At 54.7% G+C, this 26,459-nt stretch overlaps 3 protein-coding genes and 1 long non-coding RNA gene across 5 annotated transcripts in view; 1 reads left to right on the top strand and 3 right to left on the bottom strand.

Moving 5' to 3' along the window:
* Positions 1-4,806: 4,806 nt before the first annotated feature.
* On the bottom strand, positions 4,807-6,447 carry LOC146752138 (ciliary microtubule associated protein 1A-like). The gene is made up of 6 exons (XM_085532652.1): positions 6,330-6,447; positions 5,909-6,109; positions 5,654-5,755; positions 5,353-5,474; positions 5,045-5,185; positions 4,807-4,890 (listed from the first exon to the last, which is right to left on the bottom strand). The coding sequence occupies exons 1-6, from the start codon at positions 6,445-6,447 to the stop codon at positions 4,807-4,809; spliced, it is 768 nt and encodes a 255-aa protein (XP_085388778.1).
* Positions 6,448-6,677: 230 nt separating this feature from the next.
* LOC146752125 (uncharacterized) overlaps positions 6,678-26,459 on the bottom strand; it is a 119,267-nt gene continuing 99,485 nt past the window's right edge. The window contains exon 2 of the mRNA XM_085532980.1: positions 6,678-6,760. Coding sequence (XP_085389106.1) covers positions 6,689-6,760 — 72 coding nt within the window. The 3' untranslated portion in view covers positions 6,678-6,688. The remainder of the gene's footprint in view (positions 6,761-26,459) is intronic.
* LOC146752137 (SUN domain-containing protein 2-like) lies at positions 16,183-21,745 on the top strand. Of its 2 annotated transcripts, XM_085532906.1 has the most exons (9): positions 16,183-17,761; positions 18,119-18,180; positions 18,326-18,375; positions 18,891-18,931; positions 19,142-19,323; positions 19,828-19,928; positions 20,407-20,574; positions 21,288-21,374; positions 21,577-21,745. In XM_085532906.1, exons 1-9 carry the CDS (start codon positions 17,742-17,744, stop codon positions 21,682-21,684), a joined length of 819 nt encoding a protein of 272 aa, XP_085389032.1. In that variant the 5' UTR covers positions 16,183-17,741; the 3' UTR covers positions 21,685-21,745. The 2 variants fall into 2 exon arrangements, with proteins under 2 accessions (XP_085389032.1, XP_085389031.1); XM_085532905.1 differs by lacking the exons at positions 16,183-17,761; positions 18,119-18,180; positions 18,326-18,375 and having other exon boundaries at positions 18,382-18,931.
* Positions 21,973-24,396, bottom strand: LOC146752136 (uncharacterized). The gene is made up of 3 exons (XR_014940941.1): positions 23,672-24,396; positions 22,630-22,835; positions 21,973-22,328 (listed from the first exon to the last, which is right to left on the bottom strand). It is a non-coding gene; the product is annotated as an uncharacterized LOC146752136 (long non-coding RNA).

Genomic DNA, 26,459 nt, shown 5'->3' with positions numbered 1-26,459 from the left:
GGAAACTTAAAGGTAGTTTGTAGAAATAAGTAAAAGAAAATTAAAGGTAAAAAGTAAAAGAAACAAGGGGCCTGAGAGAGCAGGGAGGATGCAGATAAGGAATGAGACCTCATGGACAACATCAGGCAAGGAGGAGAATAGATAATGTAAATACCAGAAGAGGAGTTGCATCCCCCTGATAAGAACAAGGGGGGTCTGCATGCTAAAGAGCTATTGGATGTGGATCAGAATTCCGAGAACTATTGACTATGTATCAGAATTCCAATAAATCATTGACTATGTATTAAATGTACCTATAACTGTGTCATGATTTTACAAGTCAGTGTGCAAGTTTGGAGGAGCTATCCCCCTTGCACCTGGCGCTGGAATAAACAGACCTGCTTTATAACCCATCTCTGGGTTATAGAATTTGATTCCGCAAGTCACTGGAGGTTGATGAGAGAGACTGGGGAATGGGAGATTTCCCTTTTAGTCAGGGAAGAGGTGGTCCGTGAGTGCCTAGGAAACATTAAGGTCTGTAAATCCATGGGATCTGATGGGTCGCATCCGTGGGTGCTGAGAGAGCTGGCGGAGGTCGTTGCTGAGCCGCTCTCTGTAATCTATCAGAGGTCCTGGAGAACTGGGGAGGTGCCTAAAGAGTGGAGGACGGCCAGTGTCAGTCCGGTCTTCAAAAAGGGCAAGAAGGAAGACCTGGGAAATTATAGGCAAGTCAGCCTCACCTCTGTCCCAGGTAAGGTGATGGAACAGCTTGTGCTGGATGCCATCTCCAGACACCTGGGAGATAAGGAGGTTTTCAGGAGTACCCAGCATGGGTTCACCAAGGGGAGGTCGTGCTCGACCAACCTGGTGGCCTTTTATGAAGATGTCACTAGCTGGGTGGACGGGGGGAGAGCGGTAGATGTAGTCCCCTTAGAATAGACTGCTGCCTGAGACAGAAGTCTGATACAACATCACTTGTGTGGGTGGAGTTTTACTATCTCCATGTTCACGTGTATGATGTGCTATGTTTTGTTTCAATTCAACTCTCTGTGTGCATGGGCGCAAGTCTGCCTTTGCTAAATCCTTTTCTTGTGGCCTTAGGCAACAATCAAGGGGATCTTGAGCTTCAGCGCTGAGCAAGAAGCACAGCACTCAGGAAGGCCATGAAGGGCTCTGCTAAGTTGATCTCCCTCCACAGGTCAACTTTATTTCTTGTTTTTTTCCCCAGCACTGGGAATGGCTGCTCTGGTGGTTCGTTCCAGGGAAGCGCAGCTGCTTGCATTGCTCTGCTGCACAGCTGCCATAAAATAGTTGGGAAGTGGAAAGACAACTGCCTTTCCTATGTCCTGAAATACAGCTCCTCTGGTGGAGTGTGTCCTGGCAGCTTTGTGTGCATGGATGTAGTCCTGGGGCTGTTGAGAACTGGCTGTGCAGGGGACTGGAGGCGGCACAAGACCAGAGGGCACTTCTGATTCTTGTGCAAGCAGCCTGACTGGCTTCCATTTGTTTCTTGCAGGCACGGATGAAGAGATCATCATTGACATCTTGACCAAACTAAATGCTTCCCAACGTCAGCAAGTTCCGATCACCTAAAAGGTCTACAGAGATGTGTGAAGGCGGTTGTGTCACTTGGGTGAAAAGTGAAAAAGGACCCAATCTCCGTGAGAGAAAGGTCGGCGGAGAATTTCCTTGACCAAGGTTGTTTTGTTCTTGTTCAGTTCAGAGCAGTTGTTGATGCAAGGAGGGCTAGAGCCTAAAGAGAAGTGGGGAACAGCTCAGTTCTGTCTGTCCTGGAAGGCTGCACCTTCTGCCACCTCCTTCCTCCTCTCTTGGCTTTCTAGGATTTGATTGGTGACTTGACGTTGCTGAGTGGGAATTTTGAGAGGGTGATGGTGGGGATGATGACTCCCACCGCCATGTCTGATGTGCACAAAGTGAGGAGGGCTGTGAAGGTTTGCAAATCTTCCTTTTGTAATTGCTGAAGTTCTGGCCAAGTGAGCCAAGGCGAGGGGAGAAGGGGTTGAATCTTCTTGTGGGTGCAGCTCTGTGCTCAGCGGTGAGGAGCTCCAGGCTGGCTTTTTCTCACCCGATGTGTCTCATGGCCTGCTCCTCAAACCCATCTTGTGCAGGGAGGGGATTCTGACTCTGGGTGTGCATGAATGCCAGGGGCTCTTTTCTCAATGTCCCAGTAAAGTGGGTTGCTGCTCGTTTCAGAAGGAAGCCCAAAGCACATTTGAGATGCGTCACTGTGTTTGTGAGCTAGTATTCCCTTTGAAGGCCTCCAATAGCCATCTCCAGCAGCTGTTTCTGAGTGGGGAATTCTCAAGGGTTGCTTCCAGTAGATGCTGTGCTGAGCGGTGTCTTCTGTCCTTGAACCTTTGCAGGGTAACAGAGATGAGGGAATGTATGTGGATGATGCCCTTGCTCAGCAGGATGCTGTGGTGTGTAGGAACGTGCTTCCTTGCAAGAGCAATGTGTTCTTGTGCATGTGATGTGTGGTGAAGAGAAGCCAACCTGTGAAATGGGAATAAATGGGTTCTGCTCTTGTTTGCGAGTCTCTAATGAGACGTCTCTAGGCAGGCAAGTTACTTGGCAGGGGCAATGACATTTCAGCTGTGAGTTGCCATGCCTGGAAGGTGCTTTTTGGAAAACATCCATGATCTGGACACGTACAGGCCAGCAGTTTTCTACCACCAATTAATTAAAGACCTTGTGTATACCCAGGCTTCTCCACGAGCCTTACTTTGCCATCCATAATGTCTATATGTGCCTGTACGTAGCGGGGGAGAGGAAGTGGGGAATAGATGAGGTACAATTTATGTCCGTCCTCTGTACATGGAACAGGCATCACCTGCTCAGAGGTAGGACCCCTCCACAGCGTCCTGGGTTTTTCTTCCCTTCCTTATTTGTGTGTGATGCTTTTATAGGAGCTTCATAGGTGTTGAGTAAGTGCAAGCTCTTCTGGGTCAGCAGGTGTCTTAGTGAGAGCCCCATTGCATCCATTCCCTTTGGTCTGTTTCATTCCCTTCTGAGACTGGAAGGGACTTCAGAAACCTAAGTACAATTTGCTGCTGCTCTAGCGTGGAAAGCAGAGGTCGTGGAGTGTGACCACCATTGGGGCAGGGGGAGAGGAGCTGAGAAATTCATCTGCCAGCTTGAAGTAGAAGGTCTTGAAAATGGTAACAGCTGTGGTAGGCCAATTAGCAGGACTGTTAGCAATGGAAATGAATTATTTTAGTGGGACGGTCCTGATATATCTGGCAGTGCTGCAGGAACGATAGAATGTTCTTGCAGCATGTGAGGAGCTTGTTCTTGCCAAATGGCCCTTTGGATCTCTCTGACTCTCTACCGTGGACTCTTCCTCCTAGTTTTTGATGTGTACAGGGGCATTTCTATCAAGGACATAACAGACATCATTAAACCTGGGAGGTCTGGAGACCTGGAAGATGCTTTGCTGGTTACGGGTCAGTGCTCTGCTTTTAAACCTTGTCTGCAGAGTAATGAAATGATGAGAGGTGCTGTGTGTCCCCTTGAGTGGCTGTTACAGGTTTCAGGGGGCAGACATTGCTTGTCTTTATGTGCACAAAGCCGGGCTGGGTGGGACTTGGGAGCACCCTGGTGTAGAGGGAGGTGTCCCTGCCTACTGCAGGGGGGTTGGAACCGTGTGATCTTCCAGATCTCTTCCAACCCAAACATTGCTTTCTCTATCTTTGTTGCCGTCCTTTGCTTTTTATTCTCTTTTTGCCTCCGTGTTTCATTATTTTCCCTTCAACCTTTGTTCCAGGAATGTCTTTATGGCCAAGCCAGGTGTTGTCACGGGTACAGGAAATGCTGCTGGCCATCCTGTAAGCTGGCAGATGATCACCAGCAGGTCTTTAAGTCACTCAGCCCCAGGCAACTCACTCACATCTACCTGATGGTGCTGGAAGGGCGGCACTGCCCACGGCCGCCTTCCTTTGCTATTTGCTCCCTTCATTCCTTACTTCAGCACGTGGCAGACCTCAGTAATGCAAATGACTGATAAAGCATCAGCGTTTACTCACTTTGCAGACCCCCATAGGGAGCCAACAATCCCCAAAGAGCTCCTCAGAAACCCCAAAGAGCCCCATAGGGACCTCGTATCACCCCGTATCATCTCATAGAGCCCCAAGCAGACTCCAAAGAGGTCCACAGGGACTCCAGAGAGCCTCTCAGGGACCCCAGTGAGCTTCATAGAGCACAATATTACCCCAAAGAGCCCCTTAGGGACCCATGAAGACCTCTTGTGATCCCATAGAGCCCCACAGAGCCTCGATTGACCCCACAGGGACCCCATATTGCCCCTTAGTAACCCCATAATGATCCATAGGGTTCCCATATCACCCCATAGAGACCCTTAGGGATCCCAAAGAGACCCTTAGAGAACCCATATCAACCCAAAGAGGCCCATTGGGACCCCATATCACCACACAGAGCCACGCTAGGGACCTGATAGAGATCGATAAGGACACCATAGAGACGCATAGGGATCGCAGAGATCCCCAGTGACCACACAGAACCCCTCAGTAATGCAAATGACTGATAAAGCATCAGCGTTTTCCTATGCGCTGATGTTAGAAAGGCTTCAGGGAGCGGCAGCGCATTCCTGTGTGTAGCAGTGAGGAAAAAGGAGTAACAAGAAGGTCTACATAAGGTTTTTAATTAATTTATTAATGACTTACTCCTAACACTAACATCTAATAGTATAACGGGCAAAAGTCCAACTGGAGGAAGGGAAATGGGATCAGAAGGAGACGGGATGTTGGCTACTCTCTTCTCCCCCCCAACGGCCTTCCAGACTGTGCTGTCTTATTCCGCAATGAGGGGGGTTGTGTAGAGGGAATGCCGGATCCCAAAAGTGGAGGCAGGCGCCTGGGGCTTGATCAGCGTCACCTGGAAGGGCAGAAAGGAAAGGCAGATCAGCAAGGGCCCTTCTTTGCTGCCCTCGCTCCCTGCAAGGGAGATGTGGGGTAGCCTCAGGGGAGGGGGGAGAGGCGTGAAGGCTGTGCTTGTGAAGCAGAGGGGAAGAGCTGAGCAGCTGCCTTACCTGGCCTACGTTGTAGTCTGCCGGCCAGGGCTTCACTGCTTTGCCCTCTCCATGTTTTGGTCGGGCTGCCATGGTGTATGCGGGCGCCCTTTTCTTGTACACATCCACGGCCACTCTGGGGAGCGCCGCAGGACCTGGAGTCTGCAAGAGAGTCATGGCCACACGGGGCTGGGGTCACGTTCAAGGCTCTCTCTTTCCCTGGAAGGCTGCATTAAGCAAAGCTGCAGCAGGGCTGGAAGCCCCTGTGGCACAGGGAGAGGAGCCTGGTTTTGGATGCTAACATGGAAGAGAAGAGCAGCAGAACTCACCTTGGCAAGGTCCTCGTCAAAGCGACCGCGCTGGCTCCTTCCCCTGATGGAGTAGCAGGGGCTGGCCGATGTGTAGGCTGTGTTGGGCCCCATCAGCCTGGGCAGTGTGTAAGTACCAGGACCTGCAGGAGGAGCAGCAGAGAGTGTGTGCGTGAGGGGATGGAGGAGATGGAAGCAGCAGCGAGGGGCAGCCTGCACAGCCCGCTGGTGGGAGCAGGAGGGACGTGTTGCCCCTCTGAGCAGCAGCCCGTCCCTGGAGGATGCTCAGGCTGAAGGGTCTCCCTTTGCCAGGGTCACGTACCTGGAGGGCGGTCTGTGCGGAGGGGCTCCCGCCGGAAGGCCATGGACTGCACCGGTGGGCACTTGAAGACGTGCCTGTTGGCTGCTTCGGTGCGGTAGTCACCTGGGCCGGAGGAGAAGAGGAAGAAAGCTGTGAAGGGCTGGTCTCCTTCTGCAGCCAGAAAGAGTCCTCTGAAGAGCTGCACAATTGCTGGGGGACACAGGCAGCACACGGGGACACTGCAGCACGTGGGGACACTGCAGCATTGGTACTCACTTGGTCCGGGGGTGACGGTGGTCTTGGTGGTGGGTCGTCCTTGGAGGTGGGCGCCTGGAACCACGTACTTGCCATTCCTGGTGATGGCCGGCTCCACAAAGTAGCAGGGACCTGGCCCGCAGCTCCCTGCCGCAGGCCGTTTGGTCCCTCTAAAGGTGTACGCGGGGGCACGGTTTTTGGTGGGGCTGTGGCCCACGTAACCTAGGAGGAAAAGCAGAAGAGAGCACACCCCTGTGCAGCTGCATGTTTCCAGCTCCTTTGGCCCCTTGGGTCACAAGGAGCAGCACCAGCAGCATTGGTCTTCCTTCTTGCAGCTGTGCCAGAGAGCCAGGAGGCTCTGCCAGAACGGGGCAAGGCTGGGGAGCTGCTCTGCCCCGTGATGTCCCCAATGCGCCTCACGCCCTGGGGATGGTCACTGTACCTGTTGTCCCCGGGATGGAGTATTTGGGCCCGGGGCTGGGGAACTGGGCCGAGATGAGGCCACGTGGGCGATGGGGTCTCCAGGTCCCCACCCAGGCTTCGTCCATGTTGTTAGACATGTTCTCCAAACCTAAAGGCAAGAGCAGAGCAGTTACTGACGGGAGTTCCTGAGCCGGAAGGGCCGGCAGCAATTTCTCCTGCTCACTGCCAGTCCTGCCAGTCTCGTGCTACATGCCCCTCACACACACCAGAGCCAAGCTGGGCTCTGCAGCCTGAAGTGTGCAGGAGCTCTCCCTCAACTCTCTGAGCCTTGGAGGATGAACGCGATGAGGCTGAGCTGGTCTGCTGCTGGGGCTGCTCTCAGGCACAGGGCACGGCGAGCGGCTGCGGGCTGCACAGCTCACAAATGATGCTCCTGGAACCAGTGGCCGGCTGTCCTTGGGGAGGGCCCGGCGATGTCATGGCAGCGCATTGTGACAGCACACAGGCTCTGGATGATTCCATCCGTGCTGTGACATCTCCTGGCTGGCCTGCAGCCCTCCACGCCTTCTCGGCCTTGCACCCCAAGCAGGAAGAAGTCATAGGTCACGCTGCCGACACCTGCAGCTCTTAGTTTGCGCCACGTGCCGCCTTGGGCTCCTGGGGCTTCATCAGCATCACCTGCAAGGGAGAGAATCCCAATGGGGAAATGGACTGAAAGTCCCGTCCAACCCTGGAAAAGTGTGGAAACTGTGCTTTGGAAACCCCAAGGCACTGCCATGAGCAGCCAGCAGCCCTGCTGCATGCCTGGAGGGCACTGCTTGTGTTCCCCAACCCCCCGGCCCCATGCTCAAGTTGTGTCTGTTGACCTCCACTGGCTGTATTTGACAGAGCTGCAGAGCACATTGCAATGGCTGCTCTGGGATCAGGTGGCCTTCTGCAGAAGGATCTCCAGCCCCCATCCTTGGCTCCATTGATGCTGATGTGCTGGATGTAGGGATGTCCCTGGTGGCTGGCTTCTGTCACAGCGGGCACTTCCCGACAGTGACCCCTCAGATCCAGGGGTAGTTCACACAGCAGAGCTTAGCCAGGTCCTGCTGGCTGTTCAGATTGGTACTTTCTCTCTTGTTTTGTTTCTTACTGATGGAGTTGTGTGTGTGAATGGGAAGTGCTGTGCAGTCAGGACCGGTCAGTTATGGTCATAGAGGATGCTCAAAGGGAGAGAGGAAATAAAGAGTTAAACTGAAGCCAGCACTTAGCGTCCTGATGTCTGTGTTCTGCAGCAGAGCCTGTGACAGTCACCAGCGTCCTGCAGGGAACTGCAGCAGGAGGCTGTTGCTGGGCACTGGGCCCAGATAGGCCGCCCTGCTCCCTTCTCCTGGGCAAAACCTCTCATCAGCCGTCACCTCTGGTCAGCCATCAAAGAGGAGTGGATCATCAGCGGCCTTAAGGCCTAATTCCTACAGGCCTGTGTGGTGGCCCTGAGGGCCTACGCCTAGTAACCAAGGGGTTAAAGGAGACCTATGGAACAAGAAGCTTTTCAAGAGGCTGAGAGACCATGAATGCCAGTGAGAGAGAGCACTAGACGTGGCCTGCAGGTAAGGAGAGAGGCCTCTAGTCCTCTAGCCATCTCAGCCTTCCTCTGCACCTCCATGTCTCTAAGCCCTCCCATAGGTGTCTATGTCCATACACCCCTGCACCTTCTTTGGTGCCTGAGTGCCCCTGGGCCACCCTGTGGCTCTCTTGGCCTCTCTGTCTCAAGACCTCTAGTCCAGCTTCAAGGCCTTCAGGCTTCTTGGGCTGTAGGTGTCCAGACCTCGAGGTACAAGTACAACCCCCAGCTCCTCTTGGCCTCTGCTCTTCTAGGCTTTCTCTTGCTTGGCCTCCATGCCTCCCTTTGGCCTCAAGACTACTAAGCTGTAAGGCCTCTTGGCCAGGCTCTGGGCCTCCCTCCAGGCTGTTTTACCTTAAGGCCTCTAAGCATCCTGGGCAATCTCTAAGCCTTTAGGCCTCCCCTTATGCCTCTAGGACAGCTTTCAGGCATCTGTGCCTCCAGGTGTGTTCTCCATTACAGCTCTAAGCCTTCCTTTGTGCCGTCAATGCTCATGGACTCGTGGTCTCTTTTTTGGCCTCCCTCTGTGCATCAGGCCCTCAAAACCTCAGTGCTTCCAGTCCAGCCCTTTAGTACCTCGGCTCCAGGCCTACCCTTAAGCTTCAAGGACTTTAGGCTCTACAGGGCTGTTAAGGCCTCTAAGCCTCCTTTTTTGGCTGTGTCCGATAGAACCACCACTGCCCTTGATGCTCTGTCCCATAACCCCCACAGCTTTGCCCCGTAAGCTATGCACCATACGCTTCTGCTTTGCCTACAAGCTATGACCTCTAAGGTTCCCTCTGGGGCTCTACACACCACGGCCAGCACTTGCCGTTACAGACAAGGGGACAGGGATGGGGCTGTTTCTGCCCTCCTTATCACCTGCCCCTACCTCTGCCTCTTTGTCCCCTCTGTCCTTGGCAAGTGACAAATTGCCAGGGTGGGGCCACGGGGGTGGTCTGTTCCCACAGTCTGTCAGGGGCAGGAACCCACAGGACCCAAAGAGAACTCTTCTATGACAAAAGCCTGAGAGAAGGGGCTGAGTGGAGCATCCAGTGGAGCCAAGTGCCAGGACCAGAGGTTGCCACCAAATGTCAGGAGCACTCCTGCACTGTGTAAGTGCTGCAGCACTGGCACAGAGACCCAGAGAGGCTGTGGGGTTTCCTCTGGGAGATCTCCAAACCCATCGGATGTGTTCCTGGGCACCAATTCTGCTGGCCCTGTTACAGCAGGTCCTGGACCAGATGGGCCCAGATCTCCATTCCAACATCAGCCATTCCGTGCTTCTGCAACACAACACGACACGCTGTGTTTGGCTCAACCTGGCCATTCACAAACAGGTTTCTTCCTCCTCCTGCTCAATGCCATCTCTGTGGGATCACACTGCCTCCTACGATCCAACTCTGTTCCAATCAAGGTCAACACTAAAACAGTGCTGACCTTCATGGAGCCTGGGCTTTGGAACACAGGCACAGGAATAACCACTGCATGGGTGGAACCTTGTGTATTTCTAAAACATGCTCCTAACTGCCCTGTTCAAACTGTGATGCAGAACCAAGGTTGCATTCCCAGCACATCCAGGCAGGCCGGCACCAGCCCCAAGGCATCAAGCCACAGCCTGAGAGGCCATCACCAGCCCCGGGGCCTAAATCCATGCCTGGCAGGGACCCCGGCCTGCAGGCTTTTGGCCTGGAAGGGCTTCCCCGGCCTGCAGGCATTGGAGCTGGCAGTGCCCCCCAGAGCAGACAGCTGGCTTTTAGCCTAACAGGGCCCCCCTAACCGCATGACCAGCTTCAGGCCTGGCAAGGTCCCCCCCGACTGCCTGGCCGGCTTTTGGCCTCACAGGCCCAGCAGGTCAGGCAGCCATTTTGTTGCCTGGCACTGAGCCCCGGGCAGGCTGCATAGGAATCCCCAGGCCGGCCAGCCGGCTTTTGGCCTTCCAGTGTTTGCACAGAAAGCAGGAAACTCAGCCCACATTTCTCTTCTGGGCATCCCACAGGCTTCCTGTCAATGCAGGATCACTTGTGCTGGTGGTGTTGTATCTCAGGGCCCATCCAAGTCTCTGGAAGCCTCTGGATCCCATGGGGCTGTTTCTGCCCTGCCTGCTGTGCTGCATTTGTGTGAGGGTCTGGTAGTGGGTCAGGTAATGACACGACAACAGTACACGGACAACTGTAGTATAACTATCAATTTATTGGTAGTGTGGGGCCTGGAAAACTCTGGTTGATGACAGCAGTGGTTCTGTGGATGTCAGATGGTGCCCCAAACCAACCCACTGGGGGTGCTCCCACCTCCTGATGGATGGTGGAGAGGAGCAGGAGGGCAGAGGTGGTGCTGGGGAAGGGCTGGGGGCTGCTGGGCCTGGTCTGTTTCACCCTGGCAGTGGTTTTCCAGGTGTCTGATGCCCCTAAGCTGACACGGTGGGGCGGGGGCGCTTCTACCTAATAAAGGATGGTGGAGGGGAGGGGGAGGGTGGTGACGGTGCCTGGGGAGGTGGGGGGCTGCTGGGCTGGTTATGCTTCCCCCAGGCAGTGGTTGTCTGTCTCTTGGACTGTTTCCCCACCTCTGCACTCTGCGTCCCCTGATGGATGCTGGAGGGGAGGAAGAGGGCAGAGTTGGTGCTGGGGGCTGGGGGCTGCCGGGCCTCTCATGCTTCCCCAAGGCAGCAGTTGTCCGGGTGCTGGGTGATGCTCCGGAGCTGAGGGGACCGCTCCCGCCCCCTGAAGGATGGCGGTGGGGGTGTGGGGGGGCGGCGATGATGCCCGGTGGGGCCGGGGGCTGCTGGGCCTGTCGCTCATCTGCCGGTCAGACGTTGTTTCAGTGCTGGCCGATGACCGCAAGCCTCCACCCCGGGTGGGTTCTTTCTGTCCCCCGAAGGATGGTGGTGGGGGACGGGGGGGCGGCGTTGATGCCCGTCGGGACCGGGGGCTGCTGGGCTTGTCAGACATCCAGTCCAGGTAGGAAGCTTGGCAGTGACCTGTAGATGATGGTATTGTCCTGGGTTTGTTTAGCCCATGTTTTAGCTTCCCAGCGGCGCCTGCAAAGAGAGGAACGTGCTGAGGGCACAGGAGAGCCCCTGCTCTGCTTTCTCACAGCGCATGGCAAAGAGCCACCCTCAGCTCCCAGCCTGTCTCTGGCCCAGCAGTAAGGATGGGCTGAAGCCAATGACAACATCTAACTGCGTCAATCACAGACCGTGTGAGCCAACAATTAACTGGTCTCTTTACGCTGCTTTAACTAGAAACGCCTCCTGGCCCACAGCAGCCCTACAGTAAAGAGTTGGGCAGGATGGGGATGGGGGTCAACAACTCACTTTCTGTTCCTGTACCAGTAAATAAGAAGCCAGCACAGAAGCATCCCCAGCAATAGGGAACCCAAGGAAGCTCCAGCAACTATCAGGTAGAACTTCCAACCAACTTTAACTTGCTCGGCGTTTGCACGTCCTGCACCAGGCACACCTGGAGGAACAACATGGTCATTGCTGTGTCTTGTACTCTAATGGAAATCTCAAGGAGGTCTGACATTGCTACACAATTCTTTTCCATTTTGTTGGCCTCCTGGAACAAGTGAAAATCCTCAGGCTGCAATGCTTCCCTGCTTCCAGGGGAAGCAAAGGGAACTCCCAAAGGCAACGCGCATCGAGGCGCTCTGGAGCCTCTATTTTGCCTCTCAGCTTTGGGTACGCTCTGGCTCTGCCAGATTTGCTCCTTCTTCTCCATCATGCTCTAACATTTCTTTTGCACTCACCTACCCTTGCCTTGTGAGGCTGGGTAGTGCTGCCGCAGGCCGGCACACCGTGACCCTTTGGGACACGTCGTCTGACTAAACAAAACTCATTAGAGCAGAAGGAGAGTGTGTGCATCTGTTTAATCAGTTCCTGCTAAGAGTGACGTGGACAAGAACCACGGTCGTGTTGTGCAGGGAGTGCTGCCCTGAGCTCTCCCCCCCTACTCAGACCCCACTCCTCGGGGGCAAAGTCAGGGCCCCTCAGCAGCACCTGAACCTGTTTCTCCCCTTTTCCTTCCCCCCGGCATGGGCACAACTTGCACGCTCCGAGTTTTCAGGATGTTTCTCCTGCTTATGAACTCCTGCCAGATCGCTGCTTACCTGGATTCCTCAGAAAACGATAGACCCCGTTGTGGTGGGCTTCCCTGGGATTTGACAGCGCTGTGAAGAATGAGAGAAAGGCAAAGTCTGGGCATGGCGCAGGCACAGAGGAGGCAGAGCTGGGTTGAAATTTGCAGAGGGGCCAGGTGGGCAGTTGGCTGGCACTCAGCAGCTTTGCAGATACTCTCTCCAGGCCACGTGAAACAGTCCTCAGAGACAGCATGGAAGAACGTTGGGGTTTTCTTACTAGAAAGATCTCCGATGGATGGAGAGAAAGCCAATGGGACAGTGGGTGCACACAGCACCCAAGGAACAGTGACTGCCCAAGCTTCTCATGGACGAGAAACCACCAGGCAGCAAAAAGCTGAACCCTTCCTGAACTTCCACAACCAAATATGAGCAAAGATCATGAGGTGAAGACTGGTGACTTACCTCTGGCATCCACCCCAGGTTCAGGGACAGGTCTCCATTCTGGTAATCCACCAAGAGGGCCTGCAGGCACAAGTGTGACCAGACACAGGTGAGGAGAGCTTCCACAGCACACTGGGGCCTGGTTTTTCTGCAGTGACCTGCAAAGACTGGCAGCAGGTCGGGGAATGACATGGCCCAAACAGCAAAGGCATCGGTTCTCTCCTCCAAAGAGTGGCAAGGGCTGCCTTCCCACTGAAATGGGACAACTCTCCAAGTAAAGAACTACTCTCAGCTGATCTGTGTACAGCCTTTAAGGCACAAAGAGACTTGAAAGACCTTTGGAGGTTCTTAAGTACCTGAATAAACTATTGCAGCGCTCATTTTTCTGTCTTCCAGGAAACAGACACAACTTACCTCTGGGTTTCCCCTGAGGCACAAAATCAGTATCCATCAAAACATCTGGATAAGGAACTCCAACATCATCATCTAAAATCAAGAACAGATGAGAGATGTTCCCATTGCATGTTGCGCCTTCTCCCTTAGTGACTGGGGACTGGTCAGGTAATGGAATGGGAGACTCAGACCGTGATTGCCAAAGCTAGAGAATAACCGGGGTGACCTGGAGCCTGGCACTCGGCAGCTTTTCAAAGGCCCTCTCCAGGCCACTTGTAACACACCTCTGGGACCTCATGGAAGGGTATACAGCCCGTCAGGGCTTTCTTACTGGGAGCTCCTTGCTGGATCTCCCACTAAAGCACCAGAGGAAACGATGCCTGTTCCTTCCTCTGGGCTCCAGCTGGGTGTCTCTGTTGGGAACTGGGATTTGCCTGTGGGGAGCACTGGGAAGCCAGAGCAGAAATGCTCACACTTTTCCCAGCACGCTTCTTCTGAGCTTTCCCATAGGACACCTCCAGGGTGGGCTCAGCCAGCAGCAGAGCCATGGCCTGGCATAGCTGGAGCCAGCCCTGGTGGAGCGCTGCTTCAGCCCACACCTGGCTCCTGGGGTGCTGCTTGGCCCCCTTCCCAATAAACCCTTGCAGAAAGGCAGCCCCGGGGCAGTGTGGCACAGGGACAACAGCCTGGACCTCTGGCCTGTAGTTACACTTGGTCCCATCTTTGCCCACCCACCTGCTGCTGGAGCTCGCCACGGCGCACCACAAGTCTCCTTGGAACACATGGCCATCAGTAGGAGGAGGAGAGCAAGGCGGGCGGGGGACACGGCCCCCCACACTCGTGCCATGCTGCCACCACCACCGCTGCAGCCACAGCAAGTGCTGGGGCCAGCACGGAACAGCTGGGGTACACACACTGAGCACTGTGACCTCATCGAGCACGGCAGGCATTGTGACCTCACATCCCTTCCAGGATGCAGATCTGTTCTGCTGCCATGGCCAGGTTCCTCCTGGGCTTGTGTGCACTGTGTGGTGGGAGAGGATTGGCACTCATCTGGAGCAGCAGGAGACCACAGCTGAGGTTTCCACATTGACATCACGGAAACAGAATCGTGGAAAGGCTTGGGGGTGGGGGGGAAGGGATGCTGGAGACACAGGTGCTGTGAAAGGAGAAAGAAAATCACTTTAATGTTGCTTTTATTGCTTCATACAGCTCCGGAGATTTAGTTTTGACTTTCAATGGCACCAAAGAAGCCATTTCTTCATTGACGCTATATCTGTTATCACAACCTCTAACAAAAACGGCAAATCGAGCGGTATCTGTAGCACCAACAGTTCCATCGATTGCCAGAGCATTTTGATGGATTGATTGACAGATTTTCCTATTTCTTCAGTCTGCCTGGCTCTAATTTGTTATAACAGAGCAATTTGAGAAAAATCCATTTGTTTTTTCAGGACAAATGATATCTGCCATGTCAATTTTGGTCAGAATATATCATAAACTCAATTTCAGGGTGTGAGTGTGTCACAATTTCTGTTAGAATATGTCATTAGCTCTATTTTGGAGTGTAAGAACATCATATATTGGGCCATAATAGGGGCAAAACTCAACTTCTGAGGGTGAGAACTTCACAACTCATGTCAAAATATGCAATAAATCCAATTTTGGAGTGTGTGAGGGCCACAATTTGGGTCAAAATATATCATTAATCCTATTTCAGAGAATGAGAACGTCACAGTTACTTTTATTCTCCCCAGGGTCTGCAGGCCTTTTTCCACTTGCACACTGCACTCGCTTGTCCAATGCACGACACAAAGCCCAGGTGAAACACCTGCTTGCAAAATAAGTCTTTGCCAAATCAAGATAAACGCCCAAGGTCAGCTCTCTCTACAAAGCAAGTTCTTTGTGGCCACAGCCACAAACAGCAGTTCCATTCAAACGATCAGAATTCTTTCTTCCATCCCAGGACTGTTCTTCAATCACAGACCTTCAGGTCCCCGACAAAACTCCCTGAGAATGTCACCCCAGGAATGTCACTCCAACGTTACTCCCTGATATCACCATCTGTCATGCGTTACCCGGATCTACCTGTGCCCGTGACAGGGGCAGCCGCCCCATGGGGCCCCCAGCCCAAAAGGGAAGGATAAAGGGAATGGGAAAAGAACAGCGGCGGCAATCCAAGGAGGAAAACTTATTTTACTGAATATGATATCGGAATACATGATAACAGAATAGAATGCAATATGATTGAGGCTAATAAATCGAATAAAACAGAGAGAGAGATTCTCCGTGACTTATCTCTGACTGTGAAGTCCTCTGGGATACGTAGTTCTCTTCTGAGAGCTGAGTATTCAGGATGTTGTTATTCCATGGAACTGGAGTATGAACCTTCTAATGATTCTGCACATGATGTTATGATATGGAATATTGACAGCAACATTACAAAGCCATGACAGCAAGCTACAGGACCGTGCCTTGGCCTCGTTGTTCCAGTGCCTTCAGGGTGTCCCAGTGTGTCTTACTGCCCCCAGTGTGTCCCACTATCTCAGTCCCCTCGGTGTGTCCCTGGATCTACACGTCCAGGTGAGCGGCACGGGGACACCTACATCCCCACAGGGCACTTGGGGGACCCTGGGTGTCTCCGCAGCCCTGAGGACCGGGCACCAGGGGCTGGGAATTGATGGCATGGAGGGGATTGTTCATGGCCTGTTCCAGGGGGACCTGGGCACTGTCACCTCCAGCCCTTCCCTTGCGCTCTATGGGGCCGTGCAGAGGAACGGATCTGGAGGGGGCAGGCTCAGGGTGCCCTATGGATGGCCCAGAGTCACCATGCAGCTGGGACAGGGGCTGTGGCTTCTGTCCCCAGGGGACTCAACGTCCTGTCCCGGGTCTCTTGGCTGCTGCCAGTCCTTCTCCTGCCCTGAGTCCTTCAGACAAACCCTGCAGGGACGAGGCTGCTCCTTGCCAGTGCTGCCCTTTAGTGCCCAGTGAAGTTCCCGATGATCAGTGACACCCTCTGATGATCAATAAATCCCTCAGCAAAGCTACACGCTGTGTGTCTGTGTCCTTGTTCTCATGCTCAGCAGGGACTGCTGGGATCTGTTCCTGCCTGGCTGTGGCCACCTCAAAGTGCTGGGAGGCTTCCCCAGCTCCATGCCATGCACACCATGTCCTGCACCCCTGTGGGCTTCCCCACCCTCTCTCATCACCTGCTCCAAAGTCCTAAAGGATGGAGCTCCTCATGCTGCCATCAGCCCCAATACCCTCCCTCTGCTCTCTCTCAGCTCCTCCATACAATTCCTCCCGAACCCTACACCCTTTGATCCACCTCTGCATGGACATAGTGTGACAACGTCACCCTCCTTTTAGCTCCTCTTACTGCAGCCACTTGTCTCTCCTTTGGGTCTGCTTTAGGCCTCTTGCATCAGTGCCCCAACCCCACCACCCAGATCAAGGTCTGCATATCCCCTCCCATGGACACCTCCAATCCCCGATGACCAACGAAGCCCTCTGATGACCAGTGACACCCCCTGTTGATCACTGAAGCCTTCTGATCTTCATCATATGGTATTACAGCGTGCTACCTTGCATTCCCACACCATGTTGAGTAAATCCCTTTGTTTCTCCTCAGATCGTTGCTGCTGTTTGTCATGGTTTTGGTGTCCCCATTGACAGCTCCCCTCCCATCAGTGGTGAAGATGGCGCTTTGTGGCTTCGTTCCCACCAGGGATGGTTTGTGCTATGATTCTGTGTGTCCCCTTGGGCCAACATTACCCCTTTGGCACTGAAATCCAAGCCCATTCCTCTCCATCTCTATTCCCAAGGGATCCTCCTTCCCCACCCTCTCCCCAGTCCCAGATTTCGTCTCCAACCCCCAAAATTGGCATTTCCAGGTTCCAAATTCATCCACCCTTTCACAGCAACACCATGGAAGGCAGCGCTAAAGCTGGGAACTCCTCCCCAGCCAAGCTGTCATGGATTTGTACCTTTTGCTATGGGTTTCCCACCTCATCACATCCTGTGGAGCTCAGAGAAGAACTACACGTTCCAGAGGCCCTCCGGTTCAATTAGACTGTATTATATTGTGTAATCTTACATCCCCACATCGTAGTTAGTAAAGTAAGTCTTCCTCCTTAGATCGTTGCCACTGCTCTGTTTGTTTCCTTAGCCCAGCTCCCATCTCCCTACCCCTTTCCCTTCCCATTATTGGGGGCCGGGGAGCCCAAAGGCCAACTAGCCCCCTGTTATGGACATAGATTGATCCAGATAACTCCATGACGAGGGTGAGCAGTGATAGGACAAGGGGGAATGGTTTTAAACTGAGACGTGGGAGGTTTAGGATGCATCTTAGGAGGAAGTTTTTCCCCCAGAGGGTGGAGCACTGGAACAGGTTGCCCAAGGAAGCTGTGGATGCCCCATCCCTGCAGGCATTCAAGGCCAGGCTGGATGTGGCTCTGGGCTGCCTGGGCTGCTGGTTGGCGACCCTGCACACAGCAGGGGTTGGAACTGGATGAGCATTGTGGTCCTTTTCAACCCAGGCCATTCTATGAGTCTGTGACTCTCACAGCCCCCACCAGAAGCACACGGCCTGTCCGTGCCCAGGACGGGAGCAGCTGTGCAATGGCACAGACATCTTTACCAGGGCATCCAAAGGAGCTCCGAGCGCAGGGTATTCCAGCCTTGGGCTGGGGGCAAACCCACAGGGTCTGTCCCTCCTGGGCACACCCTGTGAGCTCATAGAAGGCGTCACTTGGCCTTGGCAGCTGTCAGCCATTATGACATCAGAACCTGCCGTCCTGCTGAGGCACGCTGCAGAGCTGTGCAGCACTGCAGTCCTGTGAGGAGTGCAGAGCAGGCGAGTGGAGAAGAGGTGCTTGTGTCCTGGGAGGAGAGCAAGCCATTCTCTGTGTCTGTGCGAGTGAAGGAGCCAAAATGCCAGCCCAGCTGGGCAGGTGGGTGCAGCAGGGCCAGAATGTGGGGAGGGGAAGGCAGAACCGATGCGTGCTGCTGGGCTTTCTCCAGCCAGGCAGCCCAAACTCCATTTCCGTGGGCACAGCCCTGCTCCTGCTCTGGGGAGAGCCGACTGGGGCAAGGCTGCTGCCCCCCATGGCACAGCACAGCACAGCCCTTCACTCTCACGTGTCCCATGGGTGCTGTGGCACTAAGCAGCTCTTGCTAACGGGCCCTCCCTGGACTCACATCTCTGCTGGGCAGAGGAAGCCATGGCAGCCGTCTGCTCCAAGGATCCCAGCAGACCGTGTGTGTCCCTACGCTGGGCCGTGATAACCACCATCTGATCTCTCCCTTAGGCAACGCGTCGGCCAAGAGGAGGGAAGGAGGACTCCCGTCCTGCCTCTAGTGGTCCTTTCTGGTGAGTGTTCCCCACCCAAAGCCATCCCAGCACAGCCCAGGAGCAGGACCGTCCCACACGGCTGGGTTGGGAGGAGGGAAATGGGCTGCAGGGCTCAGAGCAGTCTGGCAAACTAATGGTCTCTCCCGACCGATGTCCCCCACAGCTGGAGCCATCCTCTGGATATTGGGAGTTTGGAGAGAGAACGCCCTGCAGGTCAGTGCTACGCTGTGCGGCAGAGGCCAAAGCTCTGCCCTTCTGCCTCCATAGGGACAGTTTGGCCATGGGCTCATCGCTGCTGAGACGGAGCCGGGCTGGGGGTTGCCTTGGCAGCAGGACAGGTTTTGGTGTGGCAGCATCTTCCCAGTGCCCAGCACGGAGCTGAAGGCAACAGCGCGTGGGAAGAAGTAGCCTTTGGCCCATCCGTGGGACTGGGGAGTCTGGAAAGGATGGGAAAGCAAACGGAGAAGCAGCACATGCTCTGACACCCCATAGAGCCCTATAGAGCCCCCACAGACACCCTGTAGAGCCCCATAATGCTCTGTAAGACCCCATAGAGCTGCACAAGAGCTCATAGAGAACCAAAGAGCCTCATGGTGCCCACAGGCTGTGGTCCTCTGCAAAGTGCTGGGAAGCAGCAGGAAATTCTGCCAGCGGCTCCCTGGGAAGCTGCTTTGGAAGCTCTGGCCGTGCTCCTCATGCTTCCTCCCATCAATGCCTTTCTCTTCCAGGTGGTGTCTGCAGGACCTGGGCAAGAGCTCCTGTCTATGGGGTAAGGACACTTCCTTGCCATGCACCTGGCTCTGCAGCGTGGCCTCAGCTGGCTGTGTGCTCTATGTGGCCCTTGGCAAAGCAAAGGAACCAAAGGGGCTGGGGGATAAGGAAGAGCACAACCCCCTGGGATCCTTCACTTCATGGCACTGGAACTCTGACCTGCGGGGTGGACATTGCTGAACAAGACTTGCTTTTCCTTTGCCTTCAGGAACCCACTGGTTCAGCTGTCGGCCAGGAAGGAGCTCATTGTCGAGTCACTCTCTGATGTCCTGGAAGAGAACGGGATCCACGGACTCGAGAGAGAGAAAATTCTGCAGCTGACACGGCACGCAATGGAGGCAGCTGTGGAAAAGAGCAACTGGATGCCCAACTGGGCTCTGAAATCCTTGGGTATGTAGACAGCTCTTCACTACCCTCAGCTTTGCACTCCCCAAATCCTGTCCAGCTCTGCTTTCCATCACATATATCTCACAGAGATTTAGGCTGGCTGAGGTCTGAAGGGACCTTAAGACCATCCCGGCCCAACTCCCTGCTATTGACAGGGCTTTGCATCAAGGTGCTCAGGGCTTCATCCAACCTGGTCTCCAACGCCTCCATGGCTCCTCTGGGCAGCACATTGCAGGGCCTCACTGTCCACTGGGGGTCCAGAATTTCCTCCTCACTTCCCATCTAATCCCCCCATCTCTGAGGCTTTACAAACCCTTCCCCTCTGCTCCCAGGGCTGACCGGCTCCTTTCCCCAATCAGCGCTTCAGGCCGGGACTCAGCAGTTCCCATACACAGCAGGAGGGATTCTGCACCCCAGAGCCCCACCAAGAGCTTTGGGGATTGAGCATTCCCTCCTTCAGCTCATCTCTGGGCCATCCCAGTGCACGTCTGTCCATCTTTATTTCAGGTGCCACTGTTGATGCGGAGAGGACAACCAAGAGTTATGGTGGGAAAGGCCGGCTTTCTCCCCTCTTTTCCTCCGCGAAGTCCCCGGAGACCATCTTGCAGGTATGGCAGGAGAAGTGCTGACTGTGGGCTTCCCCCCCTTGCTTTCGCCCTTCTCCCCCCACAGACACCCCACAGAGCCCCATAAGGGCTCCCCCTCCACCCCCCAGTCCTTTCTTCCCCCAGTCCTTCCCCTTCCATCCTTCCCCCCCATCCTCACCCCATTCTGGCTGCACATCCATTTCCTTTGGCCCAGCTGCTCTGCTCAGCCCACACTCTTCCCCACATCGCTGACACCAGCGTTGGGAGGGTGCTGGGCTGACAGATGCTGGGGAGGGCTGCCCCGCCGGCTCTGTGCAAGCAGAGAAAGGCAATTGACTCCAGAGCTGTTGTCCAAACCTCTGCATATTGCCCTCCCGTCCCTTGAGTAGCGTTCCATGACGGGCAGCCCCATAGAAGACAAGGTCTGTGCTCCTTGCCCACCATCCAGCTCTGGCGGCTCTTTGCCTCCCCACTGATGGACGCGTCTTTCACCTTTCAGCCCGATGTTTCTGCTGGAAGCTGCTGGGCTTTCCAAGGATCTCAGGGCCACGCTGTCATCCAGCTGCCGGAGAACATCTGGCCCACGGCTTTCACCGTGTGGCACGTGTCCAAGGCAGTGTCTCCCTCTGGGGAGGTCAGCAGTGCCCCCAGAGACTTTGCCATCTTGGTAAGTCTCTGCCTGCTGCTGCTTCTGGAGGGCCCCGAGGAAAAAGCTTTGCCATAGAGCCCCATAAGAGCCCATTGAACCCCTATAGAGCCCCAGAGACAACCAACAGAACACCATAACCGCAACATAAGACCCCATAGACCCCCACAGACACCCCAAAGAGCCCTGTAGAGCCCCCACCGACACCCCATAGAGCCCTATAATGTTCTGTAAGACCCCATAGAGCTGCACAAGAGCTCATAGAAAACTAAAGAGCCTCATGGTGCCCCACAGACACCCAACAGGGCCCCATAAGGGCCCTACAGACACCCAACAGAGCCCCATAACTGCCACATAGAGCCCTGTAAGACGCCATAGAGCCACACAAGAGCTCATAGAGCACCATAGAGCCACACAGTAGACACCCAACAGAGCCCCATATGACCCATACTGTTGGGAGCTCCCAAATTTCAGTGGTGGGCTGCTGCAGAGCATCCTGCCTGAGGGCACCGAATCCCTCGGGTGGTTCCATGTCTCCAAAAGCCTCTATGGCTCTTTGTGGCCGAGCAGCTGGGAGCAATTGCTCCACGTGCCCTGACTCAGGTTCACCCTCCTTTGTGCTCCAATCCTGCCAGAGCACAGGGAGGGTTGGAAGGGCTCCCACCTTTGGCCTCAGTGTGTTCTTTATGGCACGGCCTGCCTAAGTGTGACCGCCATCATCTCTTCTCTTTGAGGGAGTGGATGAGGACGAAGAGGAAACTCTCCTGGGGTCATTTGTTTACAACGTGGACGGAGAGATCTCCCAGACCTTCCACGTTCAGGTATGGCAAGTGCAAGGGGGGAGGCCGGCTGCCTGCAAGGCATGCTAAACAACTATTGAATATGAATCTGAATTCCAGGAAATCACTGACTGTGTATTAGGTTCACCCATATCTATGGGGCGAACAGTGGGATCTGTGGGGCACTATGTGGCACTGGTCCCCCTCCGGCCCATAACGAAGCCTCTCCTCTTTGCATTGGCAGGAGAAGCCCCTTCAGTCATATCGAAAGTTCAAACTGGATGTGCGGAACAACTGGGGAAACGCGGAATACACCTGCGTGTATAGAGTGGAAATCCACGGAAACCCCTAAAAACCCCTAAAAACCCCTAAAAATCCCTAAAAACCCTTAATAAACCCTAAAAACCCCTAAACTCTGATGTCTACCAGAGGGTTTTAATTAGGGACTGATCATTTACTGAAGAGATGTTGATAACTTTCTGCCCACCTCGAGGCTGGTTGGGGGGAGGGAGGAGCTGCGGGGCTGAGTTGGGTGGGTGTTTGGGGGGGGACCGGGGAGGGGGCCGGGGCGAAGGGAGTGGGGGCTGCGGGCCGCTCTGCGTTGGCCCTGTGCTGCCTCTGCGGTGCTCAGGGCTTCTGCTTTCTGGGTGAATACAAACTCCACTTGTTTATTGATGAGCTGCAACCAGACTTGGAGCGCCAAGCTGGGCTGCTGCCACGATGCCGCTGCCTTCTGACGCTCCTCCACTCAGTCTGTCCATTGCAGCTTCTCCGTCTTCATTGTAGAGGACTGGGAAGAAACAAAGCAAGAATCAAGAGGACACCGCTTCCCTCAGCATTCTACAAGCCCTTTCGTGTCTGAAAGACAGGGACCCTAAGAACAAAAAGAGCACGTCTGTGCACGCCAGGGACTCAGCTCTGCATGGGCAGCGGCAGCTCTCAGAGAAGCCTTCTTCATTTCCTCTCTCCTCTCTTTCTGTTGTCATCATCATCTGGCTGTAGAGCAAGGAAAGAGAAATTCATTTTGTCAACAGCAAAACTGCGGAAACATGGGTACCATTAAAACAGGCCAGGAAGCCTCTCAGGGAAGGGGGTTTCTAGTGGGACGTGGAGTTAATTGGAAAAGAGGGGGCCAGGCATTCTGGCATGGTCCTGGTTAAGGACATGGACTGGGTAGCCTTCAACTCTTTTCTCTTCTCTGTCCAGAGAAGGAAAAAGCAAAGCAAACCCTAAGCATACGCCATGCGCTTGATAAAGGAAGTGCCTCACCATGGCTGCTACAACAGCATCTTTTTACCTCTTGGCTTTGAGGCCCAGGACCGCTCAGTCGTCACTGGGGCAGGCCCAGGATGTGCTGCTGGAGCTGGCACACTGCCTCTGCTCTGATGTGGGCTCTAGGCCTTTGCCACACTGCGCTCCACCTTCGAGTGTTTCTTGGCAGGCGACAGCTCTGCTTTTTGCTCCTCTTCCTCTACTCCCTTGTGCTTTCTTGCAGCCACGGTCCTGCAGAAGGAATGGTTGTCAACTGTGGGGGAAGGTCGTCCCCCTGTCCTGGGACCTGCTGTTCCAGGAAGCCCTCCAGCCTGGAGAGCAGCTTTCACGTAGATCTTGCCATTTGGCTCAGCACCTCTCCCTGTTAGAACCAAGAAAGGGGAAGCTGCAAGATTTAATGAGTCCAGCACTACCTTCAGGCTGCAAACTAGCACAGAATCACAGAATCAGATGGGTTGGAAGGGACATCCAGAGATCATCGAGACCAACCCCCCAGCTGGGCCACGATACAAGGACATCTCATCTCCAGTGTTGACTGCAATGGAGCTTAGGCTCTTGGGTGAACTGTGGGTTTACATTTACAGTCCTGGACAGGAAAGGTCACTGTCAACCCCTCCAACTGCAAGACCTCAAGCAACATGCAATGACAACAGTCCCAGGAAAGGACAGACAACAAGCCTAACTAGAAAGACAGGACCCAGAACCCAGATGCCTGCTGTGTGTCTGCAGCTCTCTTCACAGCTGGGCCACACTCCACACCAGTGCCCTGCCTTCCTGCAAGGCCACGCTTCACTGCAAGCCTGTTTGCTTCAGCTTCTGGCAGAAAGGAAACAAGAAAGACGTGAAGAGCATCTCTTGGGAGGAAGATCTGAGCACAGCCAACCACAAACTTCTGCTCCTCAAGCGTACTTTCTGCCATTTGCCTTCCTGCTGCTACAGCGGAGTGCCATTTCTGCAGCCAGCACAAATCTGCAGCGTCCTTCCTTCTCTCCTCCAGCACACACACCCCTTCATGCAGCCCTAGATAGAGGCAGCTACCCACATCAAAGCTCACAACAGCTTCTTACCTGGCGAGGCTTTACATTTCAACCGTTGGCAGCTGTGGCCACCTGGCTGTACTTCAGGGGCTCCACCTTCCTGTGGGATGAAAAATGCCACAGACAGAGTTGATGATACGGTTGCTGTTCCACAGCTGCTTCCCTAGAACTGCTACTAAGGGACATGAACCAGAACGGCTCCACGTTTGGACGGGCTCCTCCGAGGGGGAGGTCTGCTTCTGAGAAGGGAGGTGGTGGCCCTGTTTGCACCATCCATAAAGGCATCAGAGCTTTAATCCCCCTTCAACCTGTCAAGGACTCCCTGCGGGACTTGAAGTGGTGCATAGCTATGAGGTTGCTGGCCAGGTGAAACATCGGCCACTGACGAGTCACGATCCCGTTTGCAGTCCTGATTTCTTTGGAGATGATGTCAAAGGAGCCAAAGGTGGGAATCCAGACTCCCGGCAAGTGAAAGAGAAATGAGGCGTGGAAGGGTTATGGGCTGGCTGGAGGAAGAGCTGGAGTTGATCCAGCGTAGGGACAGAGCTTAGGAGCCCTCTCCCACTGTTCAGAGACACAAGCCAGGGCACAGGAAAGGCTTTGGGAAGGGGCTGCACAGTCATCTCCTTCTTCTCGCCCTCCCAAATGCAGCACAGCAGGCAGGGCAGAAACAGCCCCATGGGATCCAGAGGCTTCCAGAGACTTGGATGGGCCCTGAGATACGACACCACCAGCACAAGTGATCCTGCATTGACAGGAAGCACGTGGGATGCCCAGAAGAGAAATGTGGGCTGAGTTTCCTGCTTTCTGTGCAAACACTGGAAGGCCAAAAGCCGGCTGGCCGGCCTGGGGATTCCTATGCAGCCTGCCCGGGGCTCATTGCCAGGCAACAAAATGGCTGCCTGACCTGCTGGGCCTGTGAGGCCAAAAGCCGGCCAGGCAGTCGGGGGGGACCTTGCCAGGCCTGAAGCTGGTCATGCGGTTAGGGGGGCCCTGCCAGGCTAAAAGCCAGCTGTCTGCTCTGGGGGGCACTGCCAGCTCCAATGCCTGCAGGCCGGGGAAGCCCTTCCAGGCCAAAAGCCTGCAGGCCGGGGTCCCTGCCAGGCATGGATTTAGGCCCCGGGGCTGGTGATGGCCTCTCAGGCTGTGGCTTGATGCCTTGGGGCTGGTGCCGGCCTGCCTGGCTGTGCTGGGAATGCAACCTTGGTTCTGCAGCACAGTTTGAACAGGGCACTTAGTAGCATGTTTTAGAAATACACAAGGTTCCACCCATGCAGTGGTTATTCCTGTGCCTGTGTTCCAAAGCCCAGGCTGCATGAAGGTCAGCACTGTTTTGGTGTTGACCTTGATTGGAATGGAGTTGGATCGTAGGAGGCAGTGTGATCACACAGAGATGGCACTGAGCAGGAGGAGGAAGAAACCTGTTTGTGAATGGCCAGTTTGAGCCAAACACAGCATGTCGTGTTGTGTTGCAGAAGCACGGAATGGTTGATGTTGGAATGGAGATCTGGGCCCATCTGGTCCAGGACCTGCTGCAACAGGGCCAGCAGAATTGGTGCCCAGGAACACATCCGATGGGTTTGGAGATCTCCCAGAGGAAACCCCACAGCCTCTCTGGGTCTCTGTGCCAGTGCTGCAGCACTTACACAGTGCAGGAGTGCTCCTGATGTTTGGTGGCAACCTCTGGTCCTGCCACTTGGCTCCACTGGATGCTCCACTCAGCCCCTTCTCTCAGGCTTTTGTCATAGAAGAGTTCTCTTTGGGTCCTGTGGGTTCCTGCCCCTGACAGACTGTGGGAACAGACCACCCCCGTGGCCCCACCCTGGCAATTTGTCACTTGCCAAGGACAGAGGGGACAAAGAGGCAGAGGTAGGGGCAGGTGATAAGGAGGGCAGAAACAGCCCCATCCCTGTCCCCTTGTCTGTACCGGGAAGTGCTGGCCGTGGTGTGTAGAGCCCCAGAGGGAACCTTAGAGGCCATAGCTTGTAGGCAAAGCAGAAGCGTATGGTGCATAGCTTACGGGGCAAAGCTGTGGGGGTTATGGGACAGAGCATCAAGGGCAGTGGTGGTTCTAACGGACACAGCAAAAAAGGAGGCTTAGAGGCCTTAACAGCCCTGTAGAGCCTAAAGTCCTTGAAGCTTAAGGGTAGGCCTGGAGCCGAGGTACTAAAGGGCTGGACTGGAAGCACTGAGGTTTTGAAGGCCTGATGCACAGAGGGAGGCCAAAAAAGAGACCACGAGTCCATGAGCATTTATGGCACAAAGGAAGGCTTAGAGCTGTAATGGAGAACACACCTGGAGGCACAGATGCCTGCAAGCTGTCCTAGAGGCATAGGGGGAGGCCTAAAGGCTTAGAGATTGCCCAGGATGCTTAGAGGCCTTAAGGTAAAACAGCCTGGAGGGAGGCCCAGAGCCTGGCCAAGAGGCCTTGCAGCTTAGTAGTCTTGAGGCCAAAGGGAGGCATGGAGGCCAAGCAAGAGAAAGCCTAGAAGAGCAGAGGCCAAGAGGAGCTGGGGGTTGTACTTGTACCTCGAGGTCTGGACACCTACAGCCCAAGAAGCCTGAAGGCCTTGAAGCTGGACTAGAGGTCTTGAGACAGAGAGGCCAAGAGAGCCACAGGGTGGCCCAGGGGCACTCAGGCACCAAAGAAGGTGCAGAGGTGTATGGACTTAGACACCTTTGGGAGGGCTTAGAGACATGGAGGTCCAGAGGAAGGCTGAGATGGCTAGAGGACTAGAGGCCTCTCTCCTGGCCTGCAGGCCAGGTCTAGTGCTCTCTCTCACTGGCATTCATGGTCTCTCAGCCTCTTGAAAAGCTT

Source organism: Coturnix japonica, unplaced genomic scaffold (assembly GCF_054131305.1).
Source record: "Coturnix japonica strain WE unplaced genomic scaffold, WE-NBRP24 Scf050, whole genome shotgun sequence".
Lineage (NCBI taxonomy): Eukaryota > Metazoa > Chordata > Aves > Galliformes > Phasianidae > Coturnix > Coturnix japonica.
Note: the sequence above shows the minus strand (reverse complement) of the source record. Positions and strands in the feature narration are given on the sequence as shown.